The 25924-nt window shown below is 43.0% G+C and overlaps 7 protein-coding genes across 16 annotated transcripts in view; 3 read left to right on the plus strand and 4 right to left on the minus strand.

The window, feature by feature from the left end:
* Window positions 1-4662, minus strand: part of Lasp (LIM and SH3 domain protein Lasp) — a 34218-nt gene extending 29556 nt beyond the window's left edge. For 2 of the 5 annotated variants that reach the window (XM_086834643.1, XM_086834638.1), the window contains exon 1: window positions 3683-4648. In XM_086834643.1, the coding sequence (XP_086690769.1) occupies window positions 3683-3751 (69 nt within the window). In that variant the 5' untranslated portion in view covers window positions 3752-4648. Of the gene's footprint in view, window positions 1-3682 lie in introns of all 5 variants that reach the window. The other 3 variants (XM_086834640.1, XM_086834642.1, XM_086834641.1) reach the window with 3 other exon arrangements.
* A 476-nt stretch (window positions 4663-5138) lies between these two features.
* Window positions 5139-17408, plus strand: Dab (DAB adaptor protein). Of its 6 annotated transcripts, none has more exons than XM_020951866.2 (9): window positions 5139-6043; window positions 8063-8736; window positions 8799-9426; window positions 10142-10384; window positions 10613-13706; window positions 13768-13880; window positions 13949-14689; window positions 14757-14886; window positions 14941-17408. In XM_020951866.2, the coding sequence occupies exons 1-9, from the start codon at window positions 6007-6009 to the stop codon at window positions 16076-16078; spliced, it is 6798 nt and encodes a 2265-aa protein (XP_020807525.2). In that variant the 5' UTR covers window positions 5139-6006; the 3' UTR covers window positions 16079-17408. The 6 variants fall into 6 exon arrangements, with proteins under 6 accessions (XP_020807525.2, XP_086690763.1, XP_020807528.2 ...); XM_086834637.1 differs by having other exon boundaries at window positions 5142-6043; window positions 10874-13706; XM_020951865.2 differs by lacking the exon at window positions 5139-6043 and adding an exon at window positions 6074-6955.
* Window positions 17409-17774: 366 nt separating this feature from the next.
* Window positions 17775-18288, plus strand: LOC110183552 (uncharacterized). The gene is made up of 2 exons (XM_020951852.2): window positions 17775-17786; window positions 17844-18288. The coding sequence occupies exons 1-2, from the start codon at window positions 17775-17777 to the stop codon at window positions 18228-18230; spliced, it is 399 nt and encodes a 132-aa protein (XP_020807511.2). The 3' UTR covers window positions 18231-18288.
* An 873-nt stretch (window positions 18289-19161) lies between these two features.
* Window positions 19162-19872, minus strand: LOC110183592 (uncharacterized). Its single transcript, XM_020951905.2, has 2 exons — window positions 19737-19872; window positions 19162-19674 (listed from the first exon to the last, which is right to left on the minus strand). Exons 1-2 carry the CDS (start codon window positions 19743-19745, stop codon window positions 19312-19314), a joined length of 372 nt encoding a protein of 123 aa, XP_020807564.2. The 5' UTR covers window positions 19746-19872; the 3' UTR covers window positions 19162-19311.
* A 136-nt stretch (window positions 19873-20008) lies between these two features.
* Window positions 20009-20780, plus strand: PGRP-SB2 (Peptidoglycan recognition protein SB2). The gene is given in 2 exon segments (XM_086834752.1): window positions 20009-20551; window positions 20629-20780. Coding segments are annotated over 2 exon segments (558 nt in total). The 5' UTR covers window positions 20009-20145.
* A 95-nt stretch (window positions 20781-20875) lies between these two features.
* PGRP-SB1 (Peptidoglycan recognition protein SB1) lies at window positions 20876-21925 on the minus strand. Its single transcript, XM_020951889.2, has 2 exons — window positions 21510-21925; window positions 20876-21441 (listed from the first exon to the last, which is right to left on the minus strand). Exons 1-2 carry the CDS (start codon window positions 21562-21564, stop codon window positions 20924-20926), a joined length of 573 nt encoding a protein of 190 aa, XP_020807548.2. The 5' UTR covers window positions 21565-21925; the 3' UTR covers window positions 20876-20923.
* On the minus strand, window positions 21859-24225 carry Dbp73D (putative ATP-dependent RNA helicase Dbp73D). The gene is made up of 3 exons (XM_020951892.2): window positions 24102-24225; window positions 23206-24047; window positions 21859-23145 (listed from the first exon to the last, which is right to left on the minus strand). The coding sequence occupies exons 1-3, from the start codon at window positions 24122-24124 to the stop codon at window positions 21929-21931; spliced, it is 2082 nt and encodes a 693-aa protein (XP_020807551.2). The 5' UTR covers window positions 24125-24225; the 3' UTR covers window positions 21859-21928.
* Window positions 24226-25924: the final 1699 nt, after the last annotated feature.

Consider the following 25924-nt stretch of genomic DNA (forward strand, 5'->3'; position numbering starts at 1 on the left):
CTAATCTTATCTAGAAGATTACTCATAGATCTTAAGCATCTAAAAAGTGTTAACTAACACCATAATACCTTTACTATCCCTCTAAAAAAATTCAAAATAAATCCTGGCTAGTTACCCCAATTCCTATATACCCTTTCATAACATTTAGAGCAGACAGGAAGGAAAATATAAAGCTCACAGATAAATGAAATTGGCAACAGAGGCGACAGACAGGCACAGAGTAGGATATAGGCACAGGCTACAAGCGGAAGCCAGTCAAGTTGACTTCTCCATTTCGGTTTGTTCTTTTTTTTTTACTCAATTTTTTTTTAATTTTTTTATTTTCGGTGGTATCAAAAATCGATTAACGAAGCTCTGACGTCGGCAGCGATGCGCCGCAAAACTTTAACGGCATTGCATTCAAAAAGACATTTCTCGCGTGCCACAATCTATATTTTGTATGTGTGTGAGTTTGTATCTATGTGGCGAAAGAAAGAGAAATAAGAGATAATTGGTATAAAATGCCCGCTTATTTGCCGTCACGAGTATCGATTTCTATATCAAGAAGGATATGTCACGTGCAGGAAACTGCTGGCAGCCAAAGACAAATCCTAATACAATTCGCAATGTTTCTACTATAACAATTTATATTTAAAAAACTTGAGGTGATTCAGGAAATATAGCAAAAAAGTACTAGAAAGATATATATCACATTTCTTTCCTATTTTTCCCATATGAGGTAATCACAATTGTTAAATTTTCATGACATAAAATCACACACAAATCAAATAATGATGTAAGCACGAAACAGAATTGAATGTCGAAAAACAATAGTTTTTAAATTCAGGTTCTGATCTCATAGGCTTTTATTAGTCAGGCCTGGTTTTGTGGAGAGACATAAGAGAATGATAAATCTAAAACTCAACTACAAAAACCTTATTTTAGAAGTTTTTTTACTCTTAAAAAATATGCTAAATACAAGGTTTTCCAGTGAACAAAACCCCCCAATTACTAAACAATTGAACCCCTTCTTTCCTCTCTCAGTGCTGCAATAATATTTGTATTGTCAAGCCTCTGCTCTAATCTCACATCGTTGTTCTATTGCTCAACTTTTGAAAAAGTTGTGAAATGTGTGTGCATGCATTTAAATTATTTTGCAATCACACACACAGACAAGACACACATGACACACCCTAATACTACCATAGGAAAAATGCTGGCTGGCGCAAAGTTAAACACACCAAAAACTACAAAGGAAAACTAATGCAATTTAATGTAAAGGTAAACTTATACGTCGTCTCAAAGCTCATGTTTACAAGTTTCAGCATTTCCATTAGGCGAAAAACACACACAGACAGACGGACAGACGAGAATAAATGTTTTATAACCGACTTCGGGTGCGTCTGTTGTGACTTTAAAATAGTTTTCATTACTCCATTGTCTATAATTAGAAACTGCTGACTTCTGCTGGAGTGAGTAAGAGGAAGAAGACCGGCAAAGACAAGAGAATCATCTATAATTAGTATGTTTAGATGGGAGCCAGACAAAGGGGGGTTTTGGGGTCTCGAGATTGACACGTTTCATCGACTGATACTCGAGAGCGTTCGATTGCCAATCGGAATTTGTTGATGAATTCAATTCGTTTGGAAATGAGAAACCGAATATATAGCTGCGACAGTAATGTAAATGTTTGCCTCTCCGTCTCGAGTGTGTTTTATCAGCACCCAAATTTCATCGGAACCTAAACATAAACACAGATTGTTGCCAAGCCAAGGGCAAAAACAAACAGAAAAAAAATACTTATAAGTTAAAGAAACTAAAGAAGGGCAGTCGCTCTTGTCTGTGACATAGAGACTAACAAATGTTCAATAAAAATAAACTGGAATTAAGCGTAAGCCAATAAGCTCAGGGGCACCTTTAAAGAAAATGAAACGAAAGCCTACTGGTCATGTACGCTTTTCCCACAGCTGTGTCAAGAAAATTAGTAGGAATTCTGTCAAACTAATAAGAAAATTTAAGTAGTAGTAACATAGTATATTCAAAGTCTAAGAAATAAAAAAAAATTTCATCTTTTAACAAGAATTTTCTGTAACATAATATAAAGGTATTTGTAGGGTATTCTAATTTTGGTCAGAAGCTTCTAATGATGTGAAGAAATCATTTCCGACCATATAAATCATATATATTCTTGATCAGCATCAACAGCCAAGTCGATCTAGCCATCTCAGGAAGAAAAATCATTTTTTTTAATTTTTTCAAAATTTTATAAGGGGTTACATCTTTAAAATTTTTAAAAATTGATAAAAATTTTCATTTATTTAAATTCTTAATTGAGTAAGCAGATTTATAAATCTAATAAAAACTAACATAGGGCAGCTTTCCGTATTAAAATTAAGTCCTTTTTGGCTTAGTTATGAGTATTTGAAATAAGAAAATGTGAATATTTCAAGCTTAGTTATGATCGATTTCCGATTCGATGCTATAAATGAATTGCAAGGGTATAAAAAAATCTGTTTTACAAAGCTGCTTTCCTTTCTTGTTCAAATTAAAATTAAAATTCGCAAAATCTTCTTTTTGCGAACATTACTGTATACAAATTTAGGCATACACATACATACATGTGTATTGTGTGTGAAGAACGCATGAAATAAATAAAAAGAAACTTTAAAAAACTGGTCTCAAGTCTCGAAAATATGCGCTCAAGGTCGGTCAACGGATTTGCTTTTGTTGCTTTTGCGAAAGATAACAACAACAACAATAACAACAACAACAACAACAACAACAACAACAACAACAACAACAACAACTACTTCAACAAATGCAGCTGCAACTAAAACAACAACAACAAAGCAGTTCCAGAAAGACACAAAATGATCGCAAAAGCTGAGCTGCAACAGGCGCCGTCAAAAGAGTGTGAGAGCAAGGGGGGGTGCAAGAGTGAGAGAGGTAGATAATTAGAGAGAGTCCGAAAATTCTTTCAGCGGAAGCAGCGGCGGCAAACGTAAATTAAAAGCAATTGTAGAAATTTCCTGAGTTGGCGAAAAAAAAGAATGTGAATATAGTTGTTTTTTTTTTAGTTGTTGCCACCCGCGCACTTACACAGAAAAAAATAAATAAATCAGACACTGGACAAAAAGATAGTATGACAAAGAATGTGTATTATTTATTTTCAGAAAAATATAAATATTTAAAGAAATTAAAAAGAATTTAATATTTTTAATTTAACCAAAAAATTCGGTAATCGTTAAAAGATATCCTTTAATATCGCTATCGTAAAACGATCTGTTTGTTATTCTCTCTGCACTATTTTACACCCACACAAACACACGGAAAGCTGCGCCGTTATTTTCCAGTAAATATTTGAATTCCGCGAAGCGAAAGGAAAGGCAGCCAAACAACTTTTGCGGTTATTAAGCATAGGATAATAAACAGAGAAGCAGAGCAAAAGGCACGCATGATCAATAGGGGGGAGGGGAATAGGCCGGGTCGGGAGAATGGGCAAATAGGAGAGTGGGAGCAGGAGAGGCAGAACATGCCCACGGCCATGTGCCAGCTAGCCGTCCCGCTCTGGCGCCCGCAACAAGTGCACGAAGAGAGCCGAAAAAAAGGAGCCATAAGAACAAAAGAAAAACAAACGCGAAACTCCGAATATGAATTTGAGAAATATACAAATTTAAGGAAATAAAACACCACTAGTACTCACTTTATCCAGACACTTGAGCTCCTCGATGGGATAAACCACCTTTTGACAACGCGCACAGGTCTTGTTCATCTTGTTGCTGTAGTTGTTGTTGTTGTTGCTGCTGCTGCTGCTGTTGGTCTCCTCTCTTCTCCTGCTTCTCGTTTTTACCGCTGCTTACGTTTTTGTTGTAAGCCTGTGTGTATGTATAGCACTTTTATTTACACAGGATGCTTATTGTTGCTTAACTATTTTGGCCGACTCAATGGGGGGGACACTATTCCACTGTACACACGATGATATTATGCTGCTCTTCCCGATCAATTTTGCATTTTGCGACTATTTTCTGTGTATTTTTTTGTATTCTGAAAATGTATATTTGTGTGTGTTTTGAAGCCGAGAATTTGTTTAGCACACGTTCATACACAAAACAGCTAATAACAGGTTTGCTTTGTTTTGTTGTTTTCGATTTCGTGATGTTATATAAATCGCAGCGCCCCGTTGTTCAATTTACACTTTTCCCCGTGTTTCGTTAATATTTTTCAGCTGCTGCGACTGCGCTGCTGCGCTGCTGGGCTGCGGGTAAGAAAACGACGCGCGCACCGAAAATAAAGAGCAGAAAGAGAATGGCGTTGGCGTCGCAGTCGGCGCTGGTGATTTATTCCAAATTTGTTGTTATTAAGTCTTGCGACCTGTATTTGGTTAAATTGTTAACTGCCTTTTAATCTTGATTTTGTTGGAAGCGCGACGAGACTTTTACGAGAGAAATTCGTTAAATATATATGTAAAAATGGTCACTGAAACACTGGTGCTCGCCTTCACTTTTAACTCTTATTTAATAGCAATAAACTGCTTTAAATCGGCTTCCACAGCAAAGATTCCAAGAATCCGTTCCGTCCGCGACTCTTTTTCAATTCCGTTCGTTTAGAGTGACCGCAACACAGTGTTTCCAAGAGACCGCAGCACATTGTTGGCAGTTTAGCTAGCTTCCCGCTATATCTGGCATATTTGAAAAGCTTGAAAAGCGTATGGGAAAGCTTTCAAAGTTTGCAACTAGCTTATAGCCAATTGCTGTTCGTTGTTGTCGCTTTATTTTGAAATTTTAGGGGGAACATCAACTTAGTTTGTATTCCAAAGATACAAAAGTATCTATCTATCTATCGAAACTAAACGTAAGCCCTGTAAATCCTCTCAATCTCTTATCTTTTTTTTGATGCTATTTTCTGTAAAATAACAGAATTCTCTTGTGAGTAAGGTTGGCAGGTCTGGCATATTTGAAATGGAGAAGCTTATCAAATTTCCCGCTAGCCTTAAAATAGTAATTTAGCACATTATTGTATAAAATAAATATAGCTATTTTTTATACTTTGTGTTTTTTGTTTATAAGAAATATAAATATTTATTCAGCAAATTTAACAAACCAATCGATTTCAATTGGCGCAACGCAAATATGAGCAAAACTCCCCCATCGCCTGTGATCGATAGCACCGATAACCGCCATACCGGCTGCGGCACAGGGTGTCCCCGGCAATTCACCACCCACCACCCTCGTATCCTTGGAGTTTTACTATCGAATTTTTTGTGTGTGTCCTGCAGCCTCAGGGCGTATGACTAACTTGACTTAAATTAAACGAAAAACCCAAGAAAATCGGTCAAAATTTATTGCCAAAGATGTGCTGAGCACGGGTAGAGCATAAAACAGTGTGTAAATAGCAGGCGAAGGAGACGAATTGGATTTTTCTTCGCTCTGCAGAAACCAACCGCGAGTGTGTCACTCAATTCTTTTTGCTCCCCATTCGCGACGACAAAGTACCCAAATTCGTGGAAAAGTTTTGCCATTAAAACTTAACGCAAGAACAACGACTAAGTATATTCTAAAAGAAGAGAAAGCCGAGAAAATATTCCGCTGCATGATGAAAGGCGTAGTAGTAATTGCATCTCTGTCCCACCCCCCGAGACGCCTTAAAGTAGGCAAAGTGGAAATAAACACGCACACAGATGCCACCATTGAAAAATCAATAATCGGCGCATGTGTGTGCGAGTGAGACCGATGCCGGCGTGTACAATCGACCGACTGGCATAATAACAACAACACATACTCCAAACAGACATTGCGTGGGAGCGAGACGGCCAAAGCGAACAGCAGGACAAGTGTAAACAAAGAAGCACAAAGGCAGTAAAAAGGGAAAACACAACGAAGTAGACAGATAAAACGCGTTATTGCAGTTGTCCCACTTATAAAATAGGAATTAAATTACGTTAGCAATAAAAGCACAATCATTATACGCAACATTATTCGAGGCCAAAGGAATTACTACACGAATGCCAATCAGCTTTTTCTGAGCAAAATGCAGACGCTGCGCAAGAAAACGAGTCCTTGTAAATGTAAGTTCAAATTAATTCTATATGTATTTTATTTCAAACTTGGAAATAAGGTACTTTTTTGCCTAGTTTTGGTTTTTAAATTCCGATTGATCTCTCGCTAACCTATCGATCCTCTAAGCTGCTATATCGATAGTCCGCTTCGCAGCATCTGCCAATCGACTATTAAAGTCGAATAGCAGCTGCTGCGCCGGCGTCGTCGCAGTCGGCAGGTGGTGCAGTTCAAAAAAGAACATTAAAAAAAAAAAAAAACAACAACGAACAGGCAACAATTCGCCAAAGATATTTGTGTTCTCCGCCATGAAATTCTCCAAATAATAGAGTGAAATCAGTGTGCGCGGGAGTGTGTGTGTGTGTGAATGGGAATATGTATATGTTTTTGTTTGTTATTTGAATTGAACAAACTGCGACAGTCGTCCAGCGAGAGAATCGCGAGTGTATTGCCTGCTCTCTCATTCGGTTTTATTCATTCCATGATCTCGGATCCGCCGTGCTTCGTGCTCTCCTAGAATTTAATTAAACGTACAGCAACAACAACAACGCACGTCGCTAAAATCGTTGCGGTATTGTTGCTTTGTGTACTCTCCATTTGTTTCATCCCACTCCGCCCCGCGCCAACGAGTTTCCACCATTCTCTCCATGGAAATGTCAACACAAATACACACAAAAGTGGGGCAAAGAATGCGACTACAGTGATTTTCGGTGATTTGTTGACACTCGAGTGACTCCTAGTGTGAGGTGTTCCAGAGAGTTTTCCCAGCCAGCAACAGAGGCAGTGTTGTCTGAGCCGCTGGAGAAACATGGTCAAATCCCTGGTGGCCAAGCTGTCCACAGCCTCCTCCAATCTCTCGTTGGCCAGCACCTTTGGCGGTGGCAGCGGCAGCGGCGCGGCAGAGGAAACGAATTACGCAAAACGTTAGGAAAAACAAACGAAGAAATAATACACAAATGCAAAGCACAGTGGTCGCTCCCTAAAGTGAATTCAGAAAAAAACACTAATACCCAGATTTTTGAGTGCATATTAGGAGGGTTTTCGAAACTTATAAATATATAAAATTTTAAATAATTAGGAGAAAAAAATTCTAGGTAGGAGTGTAACCGTGGAAAGTTTACTGTAGCAGTGTTTCTTTATATAAAAACATGAAATATTTAAAAATTATCAGATTCACTAGCATAAATCATATATTTATATTTTTTTATATACAATTCCCTTGCTTAGAGAGTGTACTGTATATTCCCAAAACGACCTTGACTTTGCCAAAGCGGAAAAACTTCCGAATATAAAAATGCAGGTCAATTTACCGGAAGAAAAAATTAAGATTTTAAATAGAGAAACTCTACCTATATTTATTTATTTATCAAACCGTTTTTAAGCAATATTTTTAGGAGAATTTATAATATTTTATCACAGAGCTGAATTAATTGCTTAATGCATTAAAAAAACATGATATACAAGTAAATATAAAGCTATTTATAGTTGAATTCCATTAAGTATTGAGATCATTCGATGAAAATTGATCAGCCAAGCGAAAAATAACTAAAGTGCTTGGAAAATAAATCATTAAAAATACAAACATATTTGCATGTATATTGTATATATTAAAAATGCCAATTAAATATGGCGAGGCTATAAAATAATTATTAGAGATTTATTCATGCAGCAATTGAATCGAAACCTATTTGAATAATTCAAAATAGGAAACTATATAAGAAAAATATAAAATATATACAAGGAAACTACAGTAAAATATAGTTTTTTGTTATTAATTTAAGCAACAAACCTATGTGTAATGTTTTTCAATTAATTTCATATAGAAAACCTTAGCAAATTGTTTACAAAACACTGTTTTTCTATGAACCCATTTAGTTTAGCCACACCCCGGAAAACTCAAGGTTTTCCCAAACTAGCGAGTGACCACTGCTGCCTCGTTTATAAAACATTTTAGCCAAAAGCAAACACACCTTTGAGCTAAAACCCACACACAGATACTAATTCTACCTTTCCCATTTGCTATTTTCCAGATCGCAACGATCCGGGACGCTTTTTCGGCGATGGCGTCCAGTTCAAGGCAAAGCTCATCGGCATTCTGGAGGTGGGCGAGGCCCGTGGCGACCGCATGTGCCAGGAGGCGCTCCAGGATCTCAAGATGGCCATCCGTGCTGCCGGCGAGCACAAGCAGAGGATAACCATTCATGTGACCATCGATGGGCTGCGACTGAGGGATGAAAAGACAGGGGACTCCCTGTATCACCATCCGGTCCATAAGATCTCCTTCATTGCCCAGGATATGACCGATTCCAGGGCCTTTGGCTATATCTTTGGATCACCAGATAGCGGGCATCGGTTCTTCGGCATCAAGACGGACAAGGCGGCCAGCCAGGTGGTGTTGGCCATGCGTGATCTCTTCCAAGTGGTCTTCGAGCTGAAGAAGAAGGAGATTGAGATGGCGCGCCAGCAGATTCAGGGCAAATCCCTGCACGATCACGCCAGCCAGTTGGCCTCCCTGTCCTCGCTGAAGGCCGCCGGCCTGGGCGGCGTAACACTCGGTCATGGGGATCTGGCCAGCGGTGGAGGAGGTGCCTCTGGTCATGCACTCACCCTGCTAGGCGGTAGCCTTGGCGGTGCCTCCAATGGGACGAGCAGGTTGGGCGTGAGCCTGGACGTGGCCAAGGTCTCAGGAGCGGCAGCCAAGGAGGTAAGTATTAATGGATTTTGCCTAACAGAGATTCTTTTTAATAAACCCTTAAACTTGTACAGATCTCCCCCGAGTCGGTGGCCGATCTGGTTGATCTGGAACAGGAGTTAACCTCACTGCAGCGGGGTATCAGCCAAATGGAACGGATTACGCCCAATGAACCCACTACCATGGGATCGAGCAGTGGTGGTCATCCCTCATTAGCCAAGTCAGCCAGTGAAGATGATCCCTTTGGGGACTCCTTCATCTATGTGCCCTCCTACAGTATCCTGCCACCGCCTCCCGATTCTGGACGGAATAGGCACAAGCCACCAAATAAGACACCAGAGACGGTGGCCAGTTTGGAAGCGATGCTCTCACCACCCCCGGGAGCCAGTAACTCCCAATCTCCGGCCACCACAGCACTACAGGCTGCGGCGGATAACGATGATGATGACAACTGGCTGCAGGAATTGGATGACCAGAATGATGTCTTTGACACCACGAAAGTAGCAGTGGGTGGCAGTGGTCTAGGATCTGTCTTAGCCATGGCTCCGTTGGCATCTAGCGAATCAACGGCCACACCCACACAGCAACTATCGGAGATCACAGGTGGATCAGTTCCCCTTACAGATCTGGACATTGGCCTGGGCATGGGTTCAGCTTTGGGATCAGGAAATGAGGAACAAGCCTCGACGGTCTTGTCTTTGGGTGAGTTTAAAATGTATATTCTACTCTCATTCTCATCTCTTGCTGGTGTCTCTCATCCATCTTGTGTTCATTATTGAAGTTGTCATTTGTGTGTATGTGGAATTCTGTGGCTTTGTGAGATTTGTCATCAGCCATTCCCCATTATTTAAGCGATGAAAAGAGCTGTCTGTGATACAAGAAACGAGAGATATTTGTGTCTGCCAGCCAAGGGAGTAAACTTGGGTCAATTTAATTGAACTGAACTATATGTTTGAAGGGGGAAATTCTTAAGTTGTCTTTACACGAACTTGTTTTCCTAGAGATTCTTACAAGTTATTGTATAACATTTATAAAGAACTCCTCTAAATATATCTTTGAGAAGGTTTATCTATCTAAAATAAAGATCCTTTGAGCTCCCTAACTTAAAACTCTCTCCCGATTGTTCTGACAGCTCCTTTAATGGCTTACTTTATTCCCATATTATTTATATAAATATTTCATAAGCTACCTGTGGTTTTTGTTAGTTTTAATCCCCTTACCCTAATCCCCAATCCTAAACTTTCTCACATTATACTACCCAAAAAGATCAGAATCAGTTTAAAAAGTTGCCTTGAGTTCATACTTTTTAACTCTTTTTTGAGTTGTTCTTCTAACCTTTGAGTTTTTGGAATCTCCCTTCCGATTCTTTGAAGATTTTTCCTATCAATTACAAACCATATTGTTCCATATTGTGCAGATGCGTTCACGGATCTGGATCCGCTGGGCACGGGACGCACCAGGCCGTATGTCGATAAGAAATACTTCTTCCAAGAGCTAAAGAATCCGCCAAAGAAACTGCTCAAGGAGCTTAGCTCTGGGAGTCAGGCGGGTCTCGGCCTGGGTGGTCTCACCCTAGGCCAGCCGGATGGTCTCTTTCCGGAGGATAGCACCACCATCTCCACCATTACCACAACCACCACAGCTACTAACATCACCGCAGGTACTAACCAATCACAAAAAAAAAAAAAAGAAAACCTTACTAACACCATTTTCATGCACAGAGAAAAGGTTTCAAAGATCAAGAAAAGTTATTCAAAAATGTATTAAAAACTAAAAATCTTTTTAAAAATAGAAAATAATCTTTTGAAATGTTCTCTCTGTGCACCCCAAAAGAAAAAAAAACTACTTTCGAGCGAGCATCTCTCTAAAGTTTGCACTTGCACCGCAGGGAATCCGCTCCAGAACTCGGCTAACACACTAACCACCACCGCTAGCACCGTCGCCAGTCTGGGCCAGCTCCTGTCATCCGTTAACGTCATTCCTTCGACAGTTCCCATTTCCGTTCCATCGTCCCTTTCCCTACCTGCACCCACTCCCGCTCCCGCCACCATTTCCATTTCCCATTCGATCCCCTCGAGCGCCGAGCTAAAACTCTTGCTTGGCCATATCACTAATCCGCCTAATCCCACCGGACACTATTATACCGCAGAACCGCCAACGCTGACCTCACTGGAGGATCCACATCCGTCGACACAGGCGGATCCAGTGCTGCTGCCCAGAGATACGGATCCGTTTTCGCCCACGCGTAAGAAGAGCGATCCGGATCCATTTCAGGAGGGTGATCTCTTTGCCAAACTGGATGCCTTTGAGTTCGAGGCACCGCCGGCGATACCAGCTCCCTCGATACCGGAATCCAAGGCGAACGTATTCAATGGACCACTCCAGGTGCAGTTGCCGCCAGAGAAGGAGCAGCAGCATCAGCATCAGCATCCGCTCCAGCTCCAGCAGCCACCGAGTACGGTGAGGAACAGACCCACAGCCTCGGTCTCTGCCCTTCAAAGTGGCGGCGGGAGCAGTGGCGGAGGAGCCCTGGATGTGATCTCCAGTATTAGCAACAAGAAGATGCCCCATTTGTTTGGCCAATCGAGATCCTTTGGCAAATCCGGATCGGATATTGGTTCCAGTGTCAATATGAGACGTTTGCAGGAGAGCGATTCCCTGAGTGAAACAGAGACGGCACCGGAGCCACCGCCACGTCCAGACTCCGCTCCATACTCGGAACCACCGCCGCTGCCGCCAAAGAAGCAGTTCAGCGACCTTGTGATCCGACCCACGCCCGCCAATCCTGTGCCACCGCCTACTGCCGGGCGGTACGAGTACTTGAACAGCAGCGCCACAACAGGAAGGAGGACTCTCTCATCAGCTGCAGATGCTCCACCCATTCCATTGCCATCGCGTCGCGTGGGTCGCTCCGATGGCTGTTTCCCAGGTCCAGGAAGGCCACGAAAACCGGGACACACTGAAGATGATTATCTGGCGCCATTGGGAGCTCCACCGCCATTGCTGCCACCTCCAAGTCAAGGATCCTCGGCCCGGGCAAGACCGCAAAGGCAGGCATCGCTGGGAAGGCCACAGGATATATACGAAAACAAGGCGGAAATCCTGCAGGCGCAGCAGGCACAGCAGGCTCAGCAAGCTCATGAGGGCAGCTCGACCACCCTGGCTCCGGACATCACGTTGACGCAACTGCTCACCCTGGGCATGGATGATCTGGCCATTAAGCTAAATGTTCCCGCCAGCAAGCTAAGCACCATGACACTGGTGCAATTAACAGCCTATCTTTCCGAGTATTTGTCCAGTGAAAAGAGCCAGGAGCGACGATCCTCTCCAGCCAATCCCACACCTGCTCCAGCACCTTCCAGCACCGCGGCCGTTTTCAAGGTGAACTTCGATCAGCAGACCTCTTTTGTGGCCAAGTTTGATGACACTTTCGGTGAGGATGAGGTGGTGGGTGTTGGGTCTTTGGACTCCAACTTTGTGGCCAACTTTGCCAATTTCAATGAAGCTCCAGCCGCAGTGACCATGCCAGGTGTATCACCCGTGGCGGCAACAGTGCCCTCAGCGGATCGGTATGCCGTATTCAGAGAGATCATTGACCAGGAGTTGCAACAGCAGCAGCAGGAAACGGATCTCATGGGTGATCTTACGCCACCGCCCATTGATGAGACGCAAATCAAGGACAGCCACGAAGGAGGCTTGGAGGTGAACAATATCGGAGCAGAGCTACCAATCGATGCTTTGGATGTTACACCAGCTCCCAAGATCGATACCAAGATCACCGAAGTGGTGGCCCAAGCCAAGGATCGTTATGCAGCCTTGCGGGACATTATCCTTGTAGAGAATCTGTTCGATAAGCCAGCAGCGGCCAGTGTCCAGCCGCAGGAGAAGGAGAAGGATCTGCTGCAGGACTTTCCCGAGTTTAGTGATGAGTTCAATGAGGATCACGATCTCCGCCAGATCATGGATCATCAGGATGTGCATCAATCACATCATTCCCAGAGTCGACATGGTCTCGTGGACAGTCGAGGCTTTCCAGCGGAGCCCTCTTCATCCGCTCTAACCGTAGACGACGATGACGAGGACGAGGATGCCGATGCAGGTGGTGAGAGCAGTTTGGATAGCAACGAAAAGGATGCGGAACCGGTAAGTGGACAAGATCAGTACGAGAAGTTGTCCACTTCAACGCAACAACTAGATGCCGCTGCTCCCAATGCGGAAGATGTGTTACAGCCGCCACAACAACAATCTGTGCCTCCCAAGCAAGATCAGAAATTCCTATCCGTGCTCACGGCTCCTGGAGGTGGAACCAAAGATGACATCGAAATCGATGAGCTTATGCATCGTGCCATTTCCAATCTATCCCTTGATTCCCGGGATCGCATTTCACCCGCCACATCCTCGGCGGCCCCGTCGCGAGGAGCTCCTAGCCTGCACACACCCTCGCAATTCAATGATGTCAGCACCTCACCCATTCCCCTGCAGAAGCCACCCACAGTGATGGGGATTCCATCGCCAGTGCCCTCCCAGCTGTCAGCAGTTTCCCAGCTCATTGATACCGCCACCAAGCAAATGATGGGAGAGAGGGATAAGGAAGCCTCCCGGGAGAAGCAATCATGGGCCACCTTTGATTCACCCAAGGCCAGGGGTAAGGCTAGGCTAACACTACCGCCGCCACCTCCGCCTGCCTCCAATACATCACAACCGGACACTGTGGAGTCACCTTGCAGCTCGGATCCCCGGGATGATGGTTGGTCCAAGCAGCAGCGCCGCTGGGCCAAGAAGGAACGCCAGCAGACATCCTCATCTTCCAGGGATTTAAGTCCCTGGGATGATGAGACGCCAGAGTATCTAAAGCGACGTCAGTTGGCCGCCGCCCAAATGTCACATCCGCATCAGCAGTCGCAGCAGCAGATGCCACCGGATAGACATGGTTACTATATGCGACATGCCAGACGGATGAACTCCTGCGATGAGGATTATGAGTAAGTGTTCCTTTTAATTAATGTTCATGTTTAATTTATGATTCCCAATCCCTTCCTGCAGCTACGATGCAGAGTTCATGGCACGCCGGGATCAGCAGCAGCAGCAGCAGCAGCAACAACAGCAACGGAAATTCAAGCATGGTCTATCCCGCAGCAGGGATAACTTTGAATTGGGTAAGCTGCTACTCCAAACCACCTCCTATTTCCACAATCTCATTATAACTATTTCCTTTCTCTCACAGATTCACCCAGCTGGTACCATCATCCGGCCCATCACACCTGGTCACCGCAGGAGATTGAACAGGCGCGTGCCCGTTCCTTTGAGCGTGCTGCCTACGAAAGATCTAGCTATGGACCACCACCGCCAATCTACGACAAACGTGGTCAGGTTAGGAGCAAATATCGTGGTGACCACAGGGACAGAGATCGGGAGAGGGACCGTGAGCGTGAATATCGGGATTATGCTCGTCCTAGCTATGATTTCGACTATGAAAATGTGTACGAGGATCGGGGCGGACGTTCTCCAATGGCCTACAAGCCAGGCAGAGGTGGTGTGGATTACCTGTACGATCGAGAACGTGATCGGGATCGAGATCGTGAACGCAAATCCTTTGATCGGGAGAGTCTCGAATCGTATGAGAGTGCCACCCGGAGACGTCGCAGCTTTGGCAGTGGCAACGATGTCTACGGCAGCCTGGACAGTCGAGATGATTATCGTGGTGAAAGGGAAAGGGATCGAGAGAGAGATCGTGAGCAGATGAAGACTCGGTCGCTGCGGAAACCCACAACCACATCCGGCAAACTAAGAATTAGTGGTGACATCGACTACGAACAGGATTCGGAGCAGGATTTCCAACAGCGAACAGCTGTGGGTCGGAGTAGCCTGCAGCGACCTAGCGATGGGGTCCTGCCCTCCAGTGCCACCGTAGGCGGTCCACAAAGGCTGCGCAAGAGCAGTGGCTCCAGTCCCTGGGATGGCGAGGGTAAGTATCATTCTTTATCATATATCTTTCCAAGTTTAATCTTAACTCTTGTTTAATTATGCTTTAGAACCCTCTTTGCCTGGCCAGAAATCATGGAAGCGTCCAGCTAGCGCTGCTGAAACAGAGCGACGTCTGGCCGAGAGTCGTCGGGCGGCAGCCTTGGGACAAACTCCCTCGGATGGCGAGAAAGAACGAAGGTCTGTCTGGAAGCAATTTTACCAAGAATAAATCTGATAAATTCTCTTCCCTAGATTCCGCAAAAAGACCCGTGCTCGCAGTGCCAAAGATCTAGCCACAGTGGGCGTAACCAGCGTTGGTGCTGCTCCACTTCCCTCCCGATCTGGCTATGGCCGTAGTGGCCTTAGAGATAACTATGACTACATATGTCCAGGACAGCGCAACGAGGTGGATGACGACGATGATGATGACGAGGACTATGTGGATGATGAGCCGCCAACGGATGAGGATAAGTTCGAGCGTTTGAATCGACGGCGGCATGAGATGCATCAGCGAATGTTGGAGTCCGAACGACGGCAGCTGGAGCGCCATCAGCCTCCTTCGCTGGCGAAATTGCCTGGACAGAATCGTAACCGTGGCGGCGGCGGCGGCGGTGTCGTGGTCAACAGTGACTACGGTTTTGTGGACAGCTATGAACAGACACCCACACCGACACCGCGTTCAAATGCCAGTAGCACTGGACCAGGCGGAGGTGGCGGTGGCCTAATGATGAGCGGCGGCGAATCCTCCGCGGGAGTCACTAGCTCCAAGTTCAACTTTGATGACGGTTTCGAGTCGGACTTTAATCAAAGTTCACCGCCACCGGCACCCGCTGGCACCGCCTCCAGTTGCAATTCCACGCCAGCCGGCCCGGTGTCTGGAGGTGGGAATAACAATGGTGGATCCAAGAGCCTCTTCCGCTTCTCCAATGATTTCTCAGATCGTGAGAAACGTGAACAATTTGAGGCGGAAACACCGCCAACCTCGACGCCGCCAATTACGCAGAAACTGCGATTCGATGACAATGTCAAGGTCTCTCAGTTTGATGATGCCGCCTTCGAGGATGACTTTGCCAAGGCATCCTTTGATTTCGAAAAGGAGCAGGCAACGGGAGCAGGAGCAGGAGCTGCAGGCGGAGGATCTGGTGGTGCCATGACCCGGAAGCAGAATATGCGAACAAGCAAATTACAGCAGCGACAAGAGTTAATTAAGAAATCCGAATCGGTGAATATATTTGCCAAGAAGCAAGAGGATCCCTTCGAGGACGATGAGTTCTTCAAGTCACCGGATCACGAGGAGCCGATAAAGGAGCAGGATCAGGATGGCGGTGAAGCGGGCAAGTTCCAGTGGAACGAGGACGCCAACTTTGCCAAGTTCGATGAAAACATGTGATTTGACCAACTCTTTGCCCAGGCATCGAGCAGTAGTCAACGATGTCCGCAGGAGCAGGAGCCATCGATGGACCACAACTATGCGGAGATTGATGTGATCAACGACTCGGATTTCACCTATCTGACCAACCTCAACCATTATTACCAACAGCAGCGGCTGCAAAGCCTCCGACAGAGCTTAAATCGCAACCACATCTACTGCAATCTTCCTGTTCAGCAGCAGGAGGAGAAGGAAAGGGAGCAACCTCCTCCACAGACCAGATCCACCTCCACATCCACAAGTCCTTGGCATGAGCCCAAGTCCAAGTCAAAGCTGCTGGTGCTAAAGAAGCCAAAGAAGTGGAAACTCAAGCGGACTTTGGATGACTTTGTCAAGTGTCTGATTATAGCCTCCTCATCGGCGGAGCATGTGTACGATTACGATGTGCTGTGGTAGTAGGAGCAGGAGGATTAGGAGGAGGACAACTCCTAAAGAGAGAGAGAGAGAGAGACAGAGCAGATTCCCCACGATATATATATATATATCATTCGCCACATATATCTAGTCAACATAACTATCAATTGCCATAACCAATTTGTAATATCCTAAAGCTCTGTCTCTCTCTCAGGACTCCCTTTTGCAGCATTCTGTCCAATCCTGTGGCTTAAAGATCCTATCATCCTATCCCCCACTTCGAACAGATTGTATATATAGATATATCCCAAGAACAAATAATGGAGATTCCAAGCAAAAGCCATAGTGAATAATATGCGTTTGTTAAAGTTAAACCCAACGCAAAAAGACCCGACACACTCGACAGCTAATACTCATGGAACCCAATCATCAATCGATCCTACGATCGATCCAACTAAACGAAAGCAACTAATCAATTGCCTATGCTAGATGTCGTATAATCCCATATAAAAAAGGGGGCAAGATTAATCCACTGTGCTAGAGCAAAACAAGATACTACATTATATTATAATAATATTCCTAGGATACGTTTATTGGCATCATTTTTTTATGATTCGAGTTGCACTAAACGACTAATTAGTTTAATTACCCCATACCCCAAGGTGTTTTATGATTTAAATATGTATTTATACACTTAAATATATATTTATACGTAACTGAAACTGAACGATCAAGGGTAACTCAACATCCCCAAAAGCAGCTAAATTATAATAATACGATAATTATACAAAATACGAGCATATTCTTTAATATGTAATGCAATTAATACGAAAATGATAGTTATTACCAAGAGATGTTTCAATTATTATTGTATGTTTTATTTATCGTCTCATCTTATTTGGTTCTATTAATTAAAATCTGTGAGAAGCATTATAAATATGGGTTTTAATTCTTATCTAGCTGTGGTTAAGGTTCAGGTAAGTAGTGATTTCTTTAAGGAATCACTGGGAATCATCAGTAAATATACATATATACATAAAATTGTTAAAAATCAGACCGCAACATAACTCAAATGCGAAGATTGCAACATTAACCTAAAACCATATCTGTTCTTGCCTTTGCCAAAGCCTGTAATTTTTGTAAGCCACTTTTGGAGCCAAGTCTTTGACAATTTGGAGCTGCAATTATCAGGGCTAAGTCTGCAGACTCCTCTACAGAAAAAACTATAAAACCTAAGCTTCAAGCCTAACCAAAGCATATTCAGTTTCTGGTTTTAACTGACAGCAGCAGCAATCTACCTAAAATGCAGCAAAAGGTGAGCAGAAACCTAGAGAAATCCTACAGTATTAAAGATAATTATCCCTAATTTCAGTTGATTATTATATCAATGGGTTTACTGGCCATTGTGGCTGCCAAGCCTACTGTGGCTGCATCTTTGGTTCCGGGAGTGACACCTTTTAGGTTCTATCCAGGATTTGGAGCTCCTTTTGATGCTGCTACAGCCTATGCTGCCACTCCATTTGCTGCTTCCCTGGGTAATCCTTTGGGGGCATCTCCTTTGGCCGTTTCCAGTAGTCAGCGTTTGGATTACTTTAATCAATTTAATGCTGCCTATGCTCCAACGGTTACAACGCCTGCTCGTCTCCTGGCTAATGCTGGACCCTTCTCAGGTCAATTCCCAGCACCTCTTCCTGCTTCCCGTTTCATACAGCCTGGTCGCTTTATTGCCCCTGGAGTGGCAGCTCCATTTTTCATTTGACTTTTAAATAGTTTATAGTTATTCTTTAGTTTTTGCTTAAAGTGCAATAAAAAGTACAAAATTGGTTAACCGCAAAAAAAATCGTTGAGTTTGTAGCTCTATAACAAAAACATCAAACAAGAAACATACTTAAAGTTAAAGCAAATTCTTAGCTGACGATTAATTAATTATACGAGAATTAATTGGAACATAAAGCATAGCTGGGACAGCTGACTCTAGACCTAGGCCTGATCCCTCCTATAGCATCCACGTATATCCATAATATAATTGTCAATGGTAAGACTTACCCAGTTTGGGACACGTCATGGCTTAATTCACAGTCCAGAGTTATATTCTTCAATTTGGTTTCTTATAATATCAGCGAAGTCATCTTCTTCCTGTTTATCCAGATTTATTGGTTGGCCACGTCATGGTTTTTGAGTCGCAAGAGTAATCACTATCACTATCACCACTGATGTTAACACTAGGTACCCCTAGGACAGACTGAGGCCGGCCGGCGGCAGCGCGCTGTATTTATAGTCTCCGAGCAAAGAGAACAGAGAATGAGAGAACTAGAGAGAAAGAGGCATCGCTAGCGAAAGGCAGAGCAACATAGAGAGTAAGAGATAGCTCTAGAGGCACACATAGAGGGGCAGCCATACAGAGCGAGCGAGAGAGGGAGTTTTGCATTTTCGTCTGCATTTAACGATTGTTCCTATATTATATAGGATATAGTTGTCCGATTTTAATAAAATTAATATTGAAATTATAAAATAACACAAAACGACTTTATATCAAATTAGATAAAAAATATTTTGAAAACTGGAAAAGTTATAATTTCTTTTCTAAATATTTTCCTATCATTCCTATGGCAGCTATATTATATAGTTTTTCGATCCGGCCCGGACATACTTATATAATTGTGAGCCTATATAGAAGACAAACTGGAAAATTCTTCTCAAACTAAGCTTTCTTTCCTTTCTTCTTTATTTAATAAATGTTTTATATATTTTCATATGTTTTACATACATACTTTCATTTGAATTCGAATACTATCACAATAAATTGTAGGTGGAATATATATTTAAACAAAGATAATCCATTACCAGACACCCCTATAGCCATAACCATAGTTATATGTGGGATAATAGTACGGATATGTGTACTGATATGTGGAGGTGTAAGGATTATGGTAGACTGGATACTGAGGATATGAGGGATATCCTCCACTGTACTTGTAATAAGTAGTTGGAGAATATGTGGTGGTTGTGGGCACATAGACATTGCGATTCCAATTACGGGTAACAAACTGATGGCTAGTGGCCAAGGGAATCACGGTGGTGGGAACACCAGGAGCACCTGGAACAGCAGCAGGAATCACTCCATTTGTGGCAGTTGTAAAGCTGGTTTGGGACAGAATCCCCAGAACCATCAGCAGAAAGTAGCCCAAAGGGGCAGCAGATTGCTAATGAAGAGGAATTTATAGATTTATAAATAATAACTCTATTTAAACCCTCTCTAACTTACGATCTTCATTATGAAGGACTTCAAGTGGTGTTACTCCGCCCGGGTTACTATATAAATGACCACTGTCCACTCGAAACCCGGTCGAGTGGCTTTTATAGCCCACCATACTTTGACTTTCAAATGCAGTTGACCATTTTGGGGTAAAGGGGCTGCCATTTTTGGGCCACTACATTGCATTCAAGGGCAGTTTTGCACATTCCCAAAGAAGAGAAGATATGGAGGGCCCTATGCATATATAAACCATATCTGTATTTGGATGACGCAAGCGGAATTTGCAAACCACAACAAAGGAATCTTCATTGAATTATGTTGCAATCCATTCATTATTTCCAAAAGAATTAAAAACCTACTAAAAAAAAACCAACTGTGTAAATATACATTACTTTTGGTTGAGTATGTATATAAATAGATGGGTTACTTGAACCAATCATCATCATTCACCAATATGAAGCTTCTTCTCCAGCTGTCACTGCTTATTTTAGGCCTGAGTCTGGCTCTGGGTCAGATAATGCCCCGAAGTAGCTGGTGTCCTGTGCCCCTTTCACCGCGTCTGCCCAGGCTAGCTGGTCCTGTGAGCTACATCATCATTCATCACACGGCCACGGCGCAGTGCTTCAATCCTCACCAGTGTCAGCAGGCCCTTAAGAACATACGAGCTGGTCATCTGCGCCGGAGATTCAGGGATATTGGTTATAATTTCCTAATTGGAGGAGATGGACGCATTTACGAGGGCCTGGGCTTTGGCATACGTGGCGAGCATGCTCCCAATTATAATAGCAGATCCATTGGCATAGCTTTTATTGGGAATTTCCAAAGTGAGTTCAAAGGAGGATGATCTTTGTAATGCATTTAATCTATGTTCCTTTTTTTAGTTGGTTTACCACCTGCCCAGATGATGCAGGCTGCTCGGACCCTCATCCGTATTGCTGTGCAGCGTCGTCAGGTCGTGCCTAAGTACTCTCTGATAGGTCATTGCCAGACCAAGGCCACGGCCTGTCCGGGAGTACATCTACTAAACGAGTTGCGAAAGTTATCGGGTTATAGGAGAATATAATATTTCCCCATTTAAAAAACACCCAAAACTTGCAAAAATGTTGTAAATAAATCCTAAAAACTGGTACTTTAAAAACACTTATATCTTCTTTTCATTTATATATATTTTCTATAAAAATTAGGTAAAGTCTAGCCTAGTTCTGACGCCAATGAGGCCACGTCTTAATCTCATTGTACAGAGCATCACCAGGACACGAGGTGGCCTTGGTCTGACGATGTCCAAATAGAGTATAATTATCCTTAAGGTGTCCACGCTGCTTGGCCAACTCAATCAGATCCTTGGCATTCTGGAGCATTTGAGCTGAGGGAGCACTACGCTCAAAGTTTCCTATGAAAACAATGCCAATACTTTTGCGATTATAGTTGGGAGCATGTGATCCCTGAAGGCCAAAGCCACGACCCTCGTACACCTTGCCATCGCCGGCGATTATGAAATTATAGCCAATATCACTGAAATTTCTGCGTCCCTTGTGATCCGATTGAATGTTCTTGATCATGCGTTTGCATTGATCCGATGTGGAGCATCCATTGGGATTGTCCGAGTGATGAATGATTACATAGTCCACAGGTCCCGAGATCCTAGAAGGCGATCGGGCAGCCGCTGCTCCCCAACTGCTGCGAGGCTCGATTTGCAAAGCATTCACAGAGAGAGCTAATGAGAGAAGTAGGTTTTCCATAAGGTATTTGCTTTCAAAGTTCGATTCCAGCTTGATTGATTACCTAAGCAGCAGAGTGACAGCACAGCCACAAACTTGATTGCCGTTGAAGTGTTCATCGTTATGAGATCTTTCAGACTTTGTAAATCTTCGACTCTCAGAGGTCTGGTTAAATAGGAATCAGAGAAAGCAAAGGGAAAACGAAGCGGAAAGTACCCTAGAGAGGCGTGTTATATTAGAATATTTAAGAAGGTATATAAAAACCTGGCATACCCCCAGAAATACCCTCCAAAAACAAACAGCGTTTGCGGGAAAGAACCCATGGGGAATCACTTGAGCCTCCAAACTGATAAGACACTGCTCCCAGAGACCCCGACATCTGCTTATACTACTATAAATCAAAACACACACACTTGAATGTTTATAAACATCATTATATTATTATACAAAATAACTAAAAACAAAAATTATATACAAGAAACTTCATTCCTCAATGGCCTTTCGTTTCTTGGCTATTTTCTGTTTCTTGGTCTCTCGCGGTTGGTTCTGCTTCTCCTTTGATTTCGGTTTGGCATTGGTCTTTTGGTCATCCTCGACACCACTCGCCTTCAGCTGCAACTTCTCCATGAGCGTCAGCGGACGATCTGTGGGTTGTACCGGCTTCTTGTGTGCCATCGCTTGATGGGCCGTACGTCGCTTCTGGACCATCTTTTGGGCCTTTTGTGTCTCCTGGCGATAGCGTAGACTGGCTAGAGCGTGCTTGTACACAGCTGCATACTCCACCTCCATATCGGGGGATACTTGTATCTCCTCGCCCATAGCTTTGCCCACATCGTTGAGCATTTTCTTGAATTTCGGCTGATCCTGTTCGGTGAGCAAAGTGACAGCTGTTCCCTTTCTACCCGCACGAGCTGTACGTCCCACACGATGGATGTGGGTCTTGATGTGTCGCGGCGCCTCATAGGATAACACAACATCGATGTCAGCCACATCGATACCACGAGCCAAGGCATCCGAGCAAATTAGGCCGTTAACCTTGCCACTGGTAAAGTCCTTCAGGTTTCGATTTCTCACACTAGCCGAAAGATTGCCCGATAATTCGGCCACTTTGATGTTAGTTTTCTTGAAAAGCGTCTCCAGTACAAAGGCCAAGCGATTGGCCTGATCTGTGCTGTTGGTGAAGCAGAGGAATCGCTTCCATTGGTACTTTTGGACCAGTGCGAACAACGTGAGCGGCTTCAGACGCAATTCCGTCACACAAATCTGTTCTGTCAACTCCGCTGGCGTTGTGTATTTGCCCAAAAACTGGCCACTATCTGCATTTGCATTAGCATCAGCTTCAGCATCAGCATCCTCCTCTCCGGTCAACTCCTTCATCACAGGCATTGTAAAGACAGTGGTAAAGAGACGTGGCTGGAATAGGCGCAAATTCTGAAGCTTCTCCGGATCCTGCGATAAAGTGGCCGAGAACAGAAGCTTGTGCGGCTGTCTGCCAAAGCTGGACTCCAGTTCGGCGTAGCAGAGAGGAGCCTGAGTGCCAGACAGCAGCTGATCCGTGGTCTCCTTCACATGACTATCCAGATGATAGAGCCAGTTTTGAAAGACGGCATCCATGATGCGATCGGCCTCGTCAATGATCAGGAATTTAAGGTTCTTCAAGCAAAAGCCCTTTGTGGCATGCAAATGATCCACCAGGCGACCTAAAAAAAGCAAGCTCTTCTTATAATTTCTCTATTAATCCAGTAAATCATTAAACTCACCCGGTGTGGTCACCACAATATCCACCTTGGAGTAGTATTTCCCCTTGTATAGCTCTACCAGCTTCTCCTGCTCATCTTCGAGCTTGTGTTGCTTGGACAAAAGGCACACCTCCAGGTCTGTTTTACTACAAAGCGCACTTATCACTCGAAAGACTTGCAGAGCCAGCTCTGCCACAGGTAGCACCACCAGAGCCCTAACTTTGCACTCGACGCGTTGCGACAACAACTGGACAATGGGTATGGCAAAGGCCAGGGTCTTGCCACTGCCTGTGGGCGCTGAAACACAGATATCTCGCGGACGGAAGGGTGGCGGCTTCGATTGAGCTTCCAGTATCCAAGGAATGACTTGTCGTTGGACGGGAAACAGGTGCTTAATCTTCATTTGCTTGAGCGCGGCACAGGTGGATTTGTCCAGATAGGGAACTTCTTCTATGGTCTCTACATTCTGGTTCTCCTCTGCATCGGGCAAGAGGCTACCGCCTTCGATGATTGTGGGATGTGCCAGCCAATTGGGCAGCTGCATCTCCACCCGGCGTTTCTTGCTCGCCGCTCCATCTTCGCCCAGAACCTGGAACTCATTGGATGGCAGCTCCTCCTCCTGCTCTTGGGTTTCCTCTGTTTGTGCTTCTTCTTCGGGCTCTTTTTGTGCTTCATCTTTCTCTGTTTCTGAGGTTTGTTTTTCTGGAATTATTGTTTCCTTTGTGGCTTCTTCTACTTTATCAGTTTCCTTGTGTTTTCTCTTTCTTTTCGCCGCCTTTTGAAGCAATTTCTGCAGTATTTCATCTTCATTGTTGGTGGCCTTTTCAGTTACATCTTTTGTTTTATGAAAATCCTCGGTGTAACTAAGTATGTTTGATATTATTTGTGTTGTCCGTAGTGCACTCTTTAAAACTTACCGATTTACAGTAAACAATTCCATTGTTTAATGTGTTTTTATTTAATTATTATAGAATGAAACTAATGCACGTGTTGCCGCGAATTTGTTTACGTTTTCACGACAGTGTGACCCTTTACGCACTTGGGTTAAATGCCGAAATACAGTGTTGCCGTACTGTTTTATTAAATGGCGGGGGATTTTAAAAATCAATTGGTATAAAATTATTTTATCTTATAACTAAGCAATAGTTTTAATGTTTTATTACTCTTTTTTTATGAGTTTTATTAAGATATATGGTTAATTTTATGGGTATTAAGACAATATGGGTTTTAAGAGTAAATTAAATGTAATATTTACATTTAAATTATCCATATTATATTATATTATATTTCATCTTAAAGTATCAATTGTTTTCCCTTTGCTTACTTGTTAAAGTTAATTTAAATATCTTTCCCCACAATTTATTCATTTTACAAAAGATATATATTCCAGTTTTTTAGGAATAATTTGTATTATTCCCGTAACCGCAAGCTGAATAATTGACAGCGGAAATAAACGGCAATATTAGTTCATATTCCAGTTTTCTAGGGGTTTTGTGGTTTCCCAACGTGGTAAGTAAACACTTTAAGACGATCTACGAAATGCGTTGGATGCGTATTCAAAAGTGCCCCCAACTTCATGGGTTTCTTTGGGGATTTTTATGCCGGTCAGTGATTCATAAATTGACCCAGACAACCCAAAGCGTTCCACGTGAGCGGGAGATGCAACAAAAAAAAAAGGAAATACTCCTCATCGCAGATACGTATTTATTAATTAATGTTTATGAACCTGAAACCGGTTGCTGCCGTCGGTTTGCTCCACTAAAAAATGAGAATCTTTCCAAAATTAAATGGAGGAGAGACATGTCAAGCTTCTGTGGAAGTTGGGGGACTTTCTTAGACTATTTTAAGGTCTTAAGGTTTGTCACTCAATGCTTATCTTACGTCAGTAAATGTTTGTGATTTTAAATAACTTCATTAATCATGTAACTTTGACTTGAATTCGTTTTGGGAGCAGTAGCAGTTGAACACCTGTGACAAGACACGCCCATTCTGTGTGTCAATATTTATATATATTATAAATCGGAATGCTTGAAACTTGAAACTTCTTTTTAAACCACAACTATAACAATTCAAATATATATATAGCTTGGCAACTGAAAAACTGATTTTTCAATAATACCAACATTTGCTTTTTGAAGAACGAACACCTGTCAGGGACTGGGAGACACGCCTCCATCACGAATTGAAGCATATAGTATTGAAAGCTATAAATTATATCAGAGATTTTGTTTACCAGTATAACATTTTATTATTTAGCTAACTTTCGCTTTAAGAAATTATAAATACAACGAGTTAAAAGGGTAATAAAGTAAGCTACCTATAAAATGTTTTTAAGTAAAAGATCTTTCAGTTTAAAGTTTAATAGAACTCTGCACCTTTCATTATAACCAATTTGGAATTAAATCGATTGATACTATATATTAAAATCATGATAATATAAACCTCAATGCGGCATTTCCTTAACACTGGACTTTCAAAACTTTCGTGTCGCATCCAGTCTTCAGGTTCTTTCATTTTGGCACATGTGCGGATTAAAATATCAAACTGGAAATGGAGTTTTGTTTAATAAAACGTTCAGCGATTGCGGATACAAAAGCTGTTCATATATGTTTAATAATGGTCATTGTAAGGCAAAAGAGTCGATTGTTTAATTCTTTTTTTGGGCGAATCCAATGGCAGAACCGGTTTTTTTCAATGGGGTTTCCATTCGATTCCGTTTCGTTTTTTAGATTTTTTGTTC

Source organism: Drosophila serrata, unplaced genomic scaffold (assembly GCF_035046125.1).
Source record: "Drosophila serrata isolate PLE 108 unplaced genomic scaffold, ASM3504612v1 contig_273, whole genome shotgun sequence".
NCBI lineage: Eukaryota > Metazoa > Arthropoda > Insecta > Diptera > Drosophilidae > Drosophila > Drosophila serrata.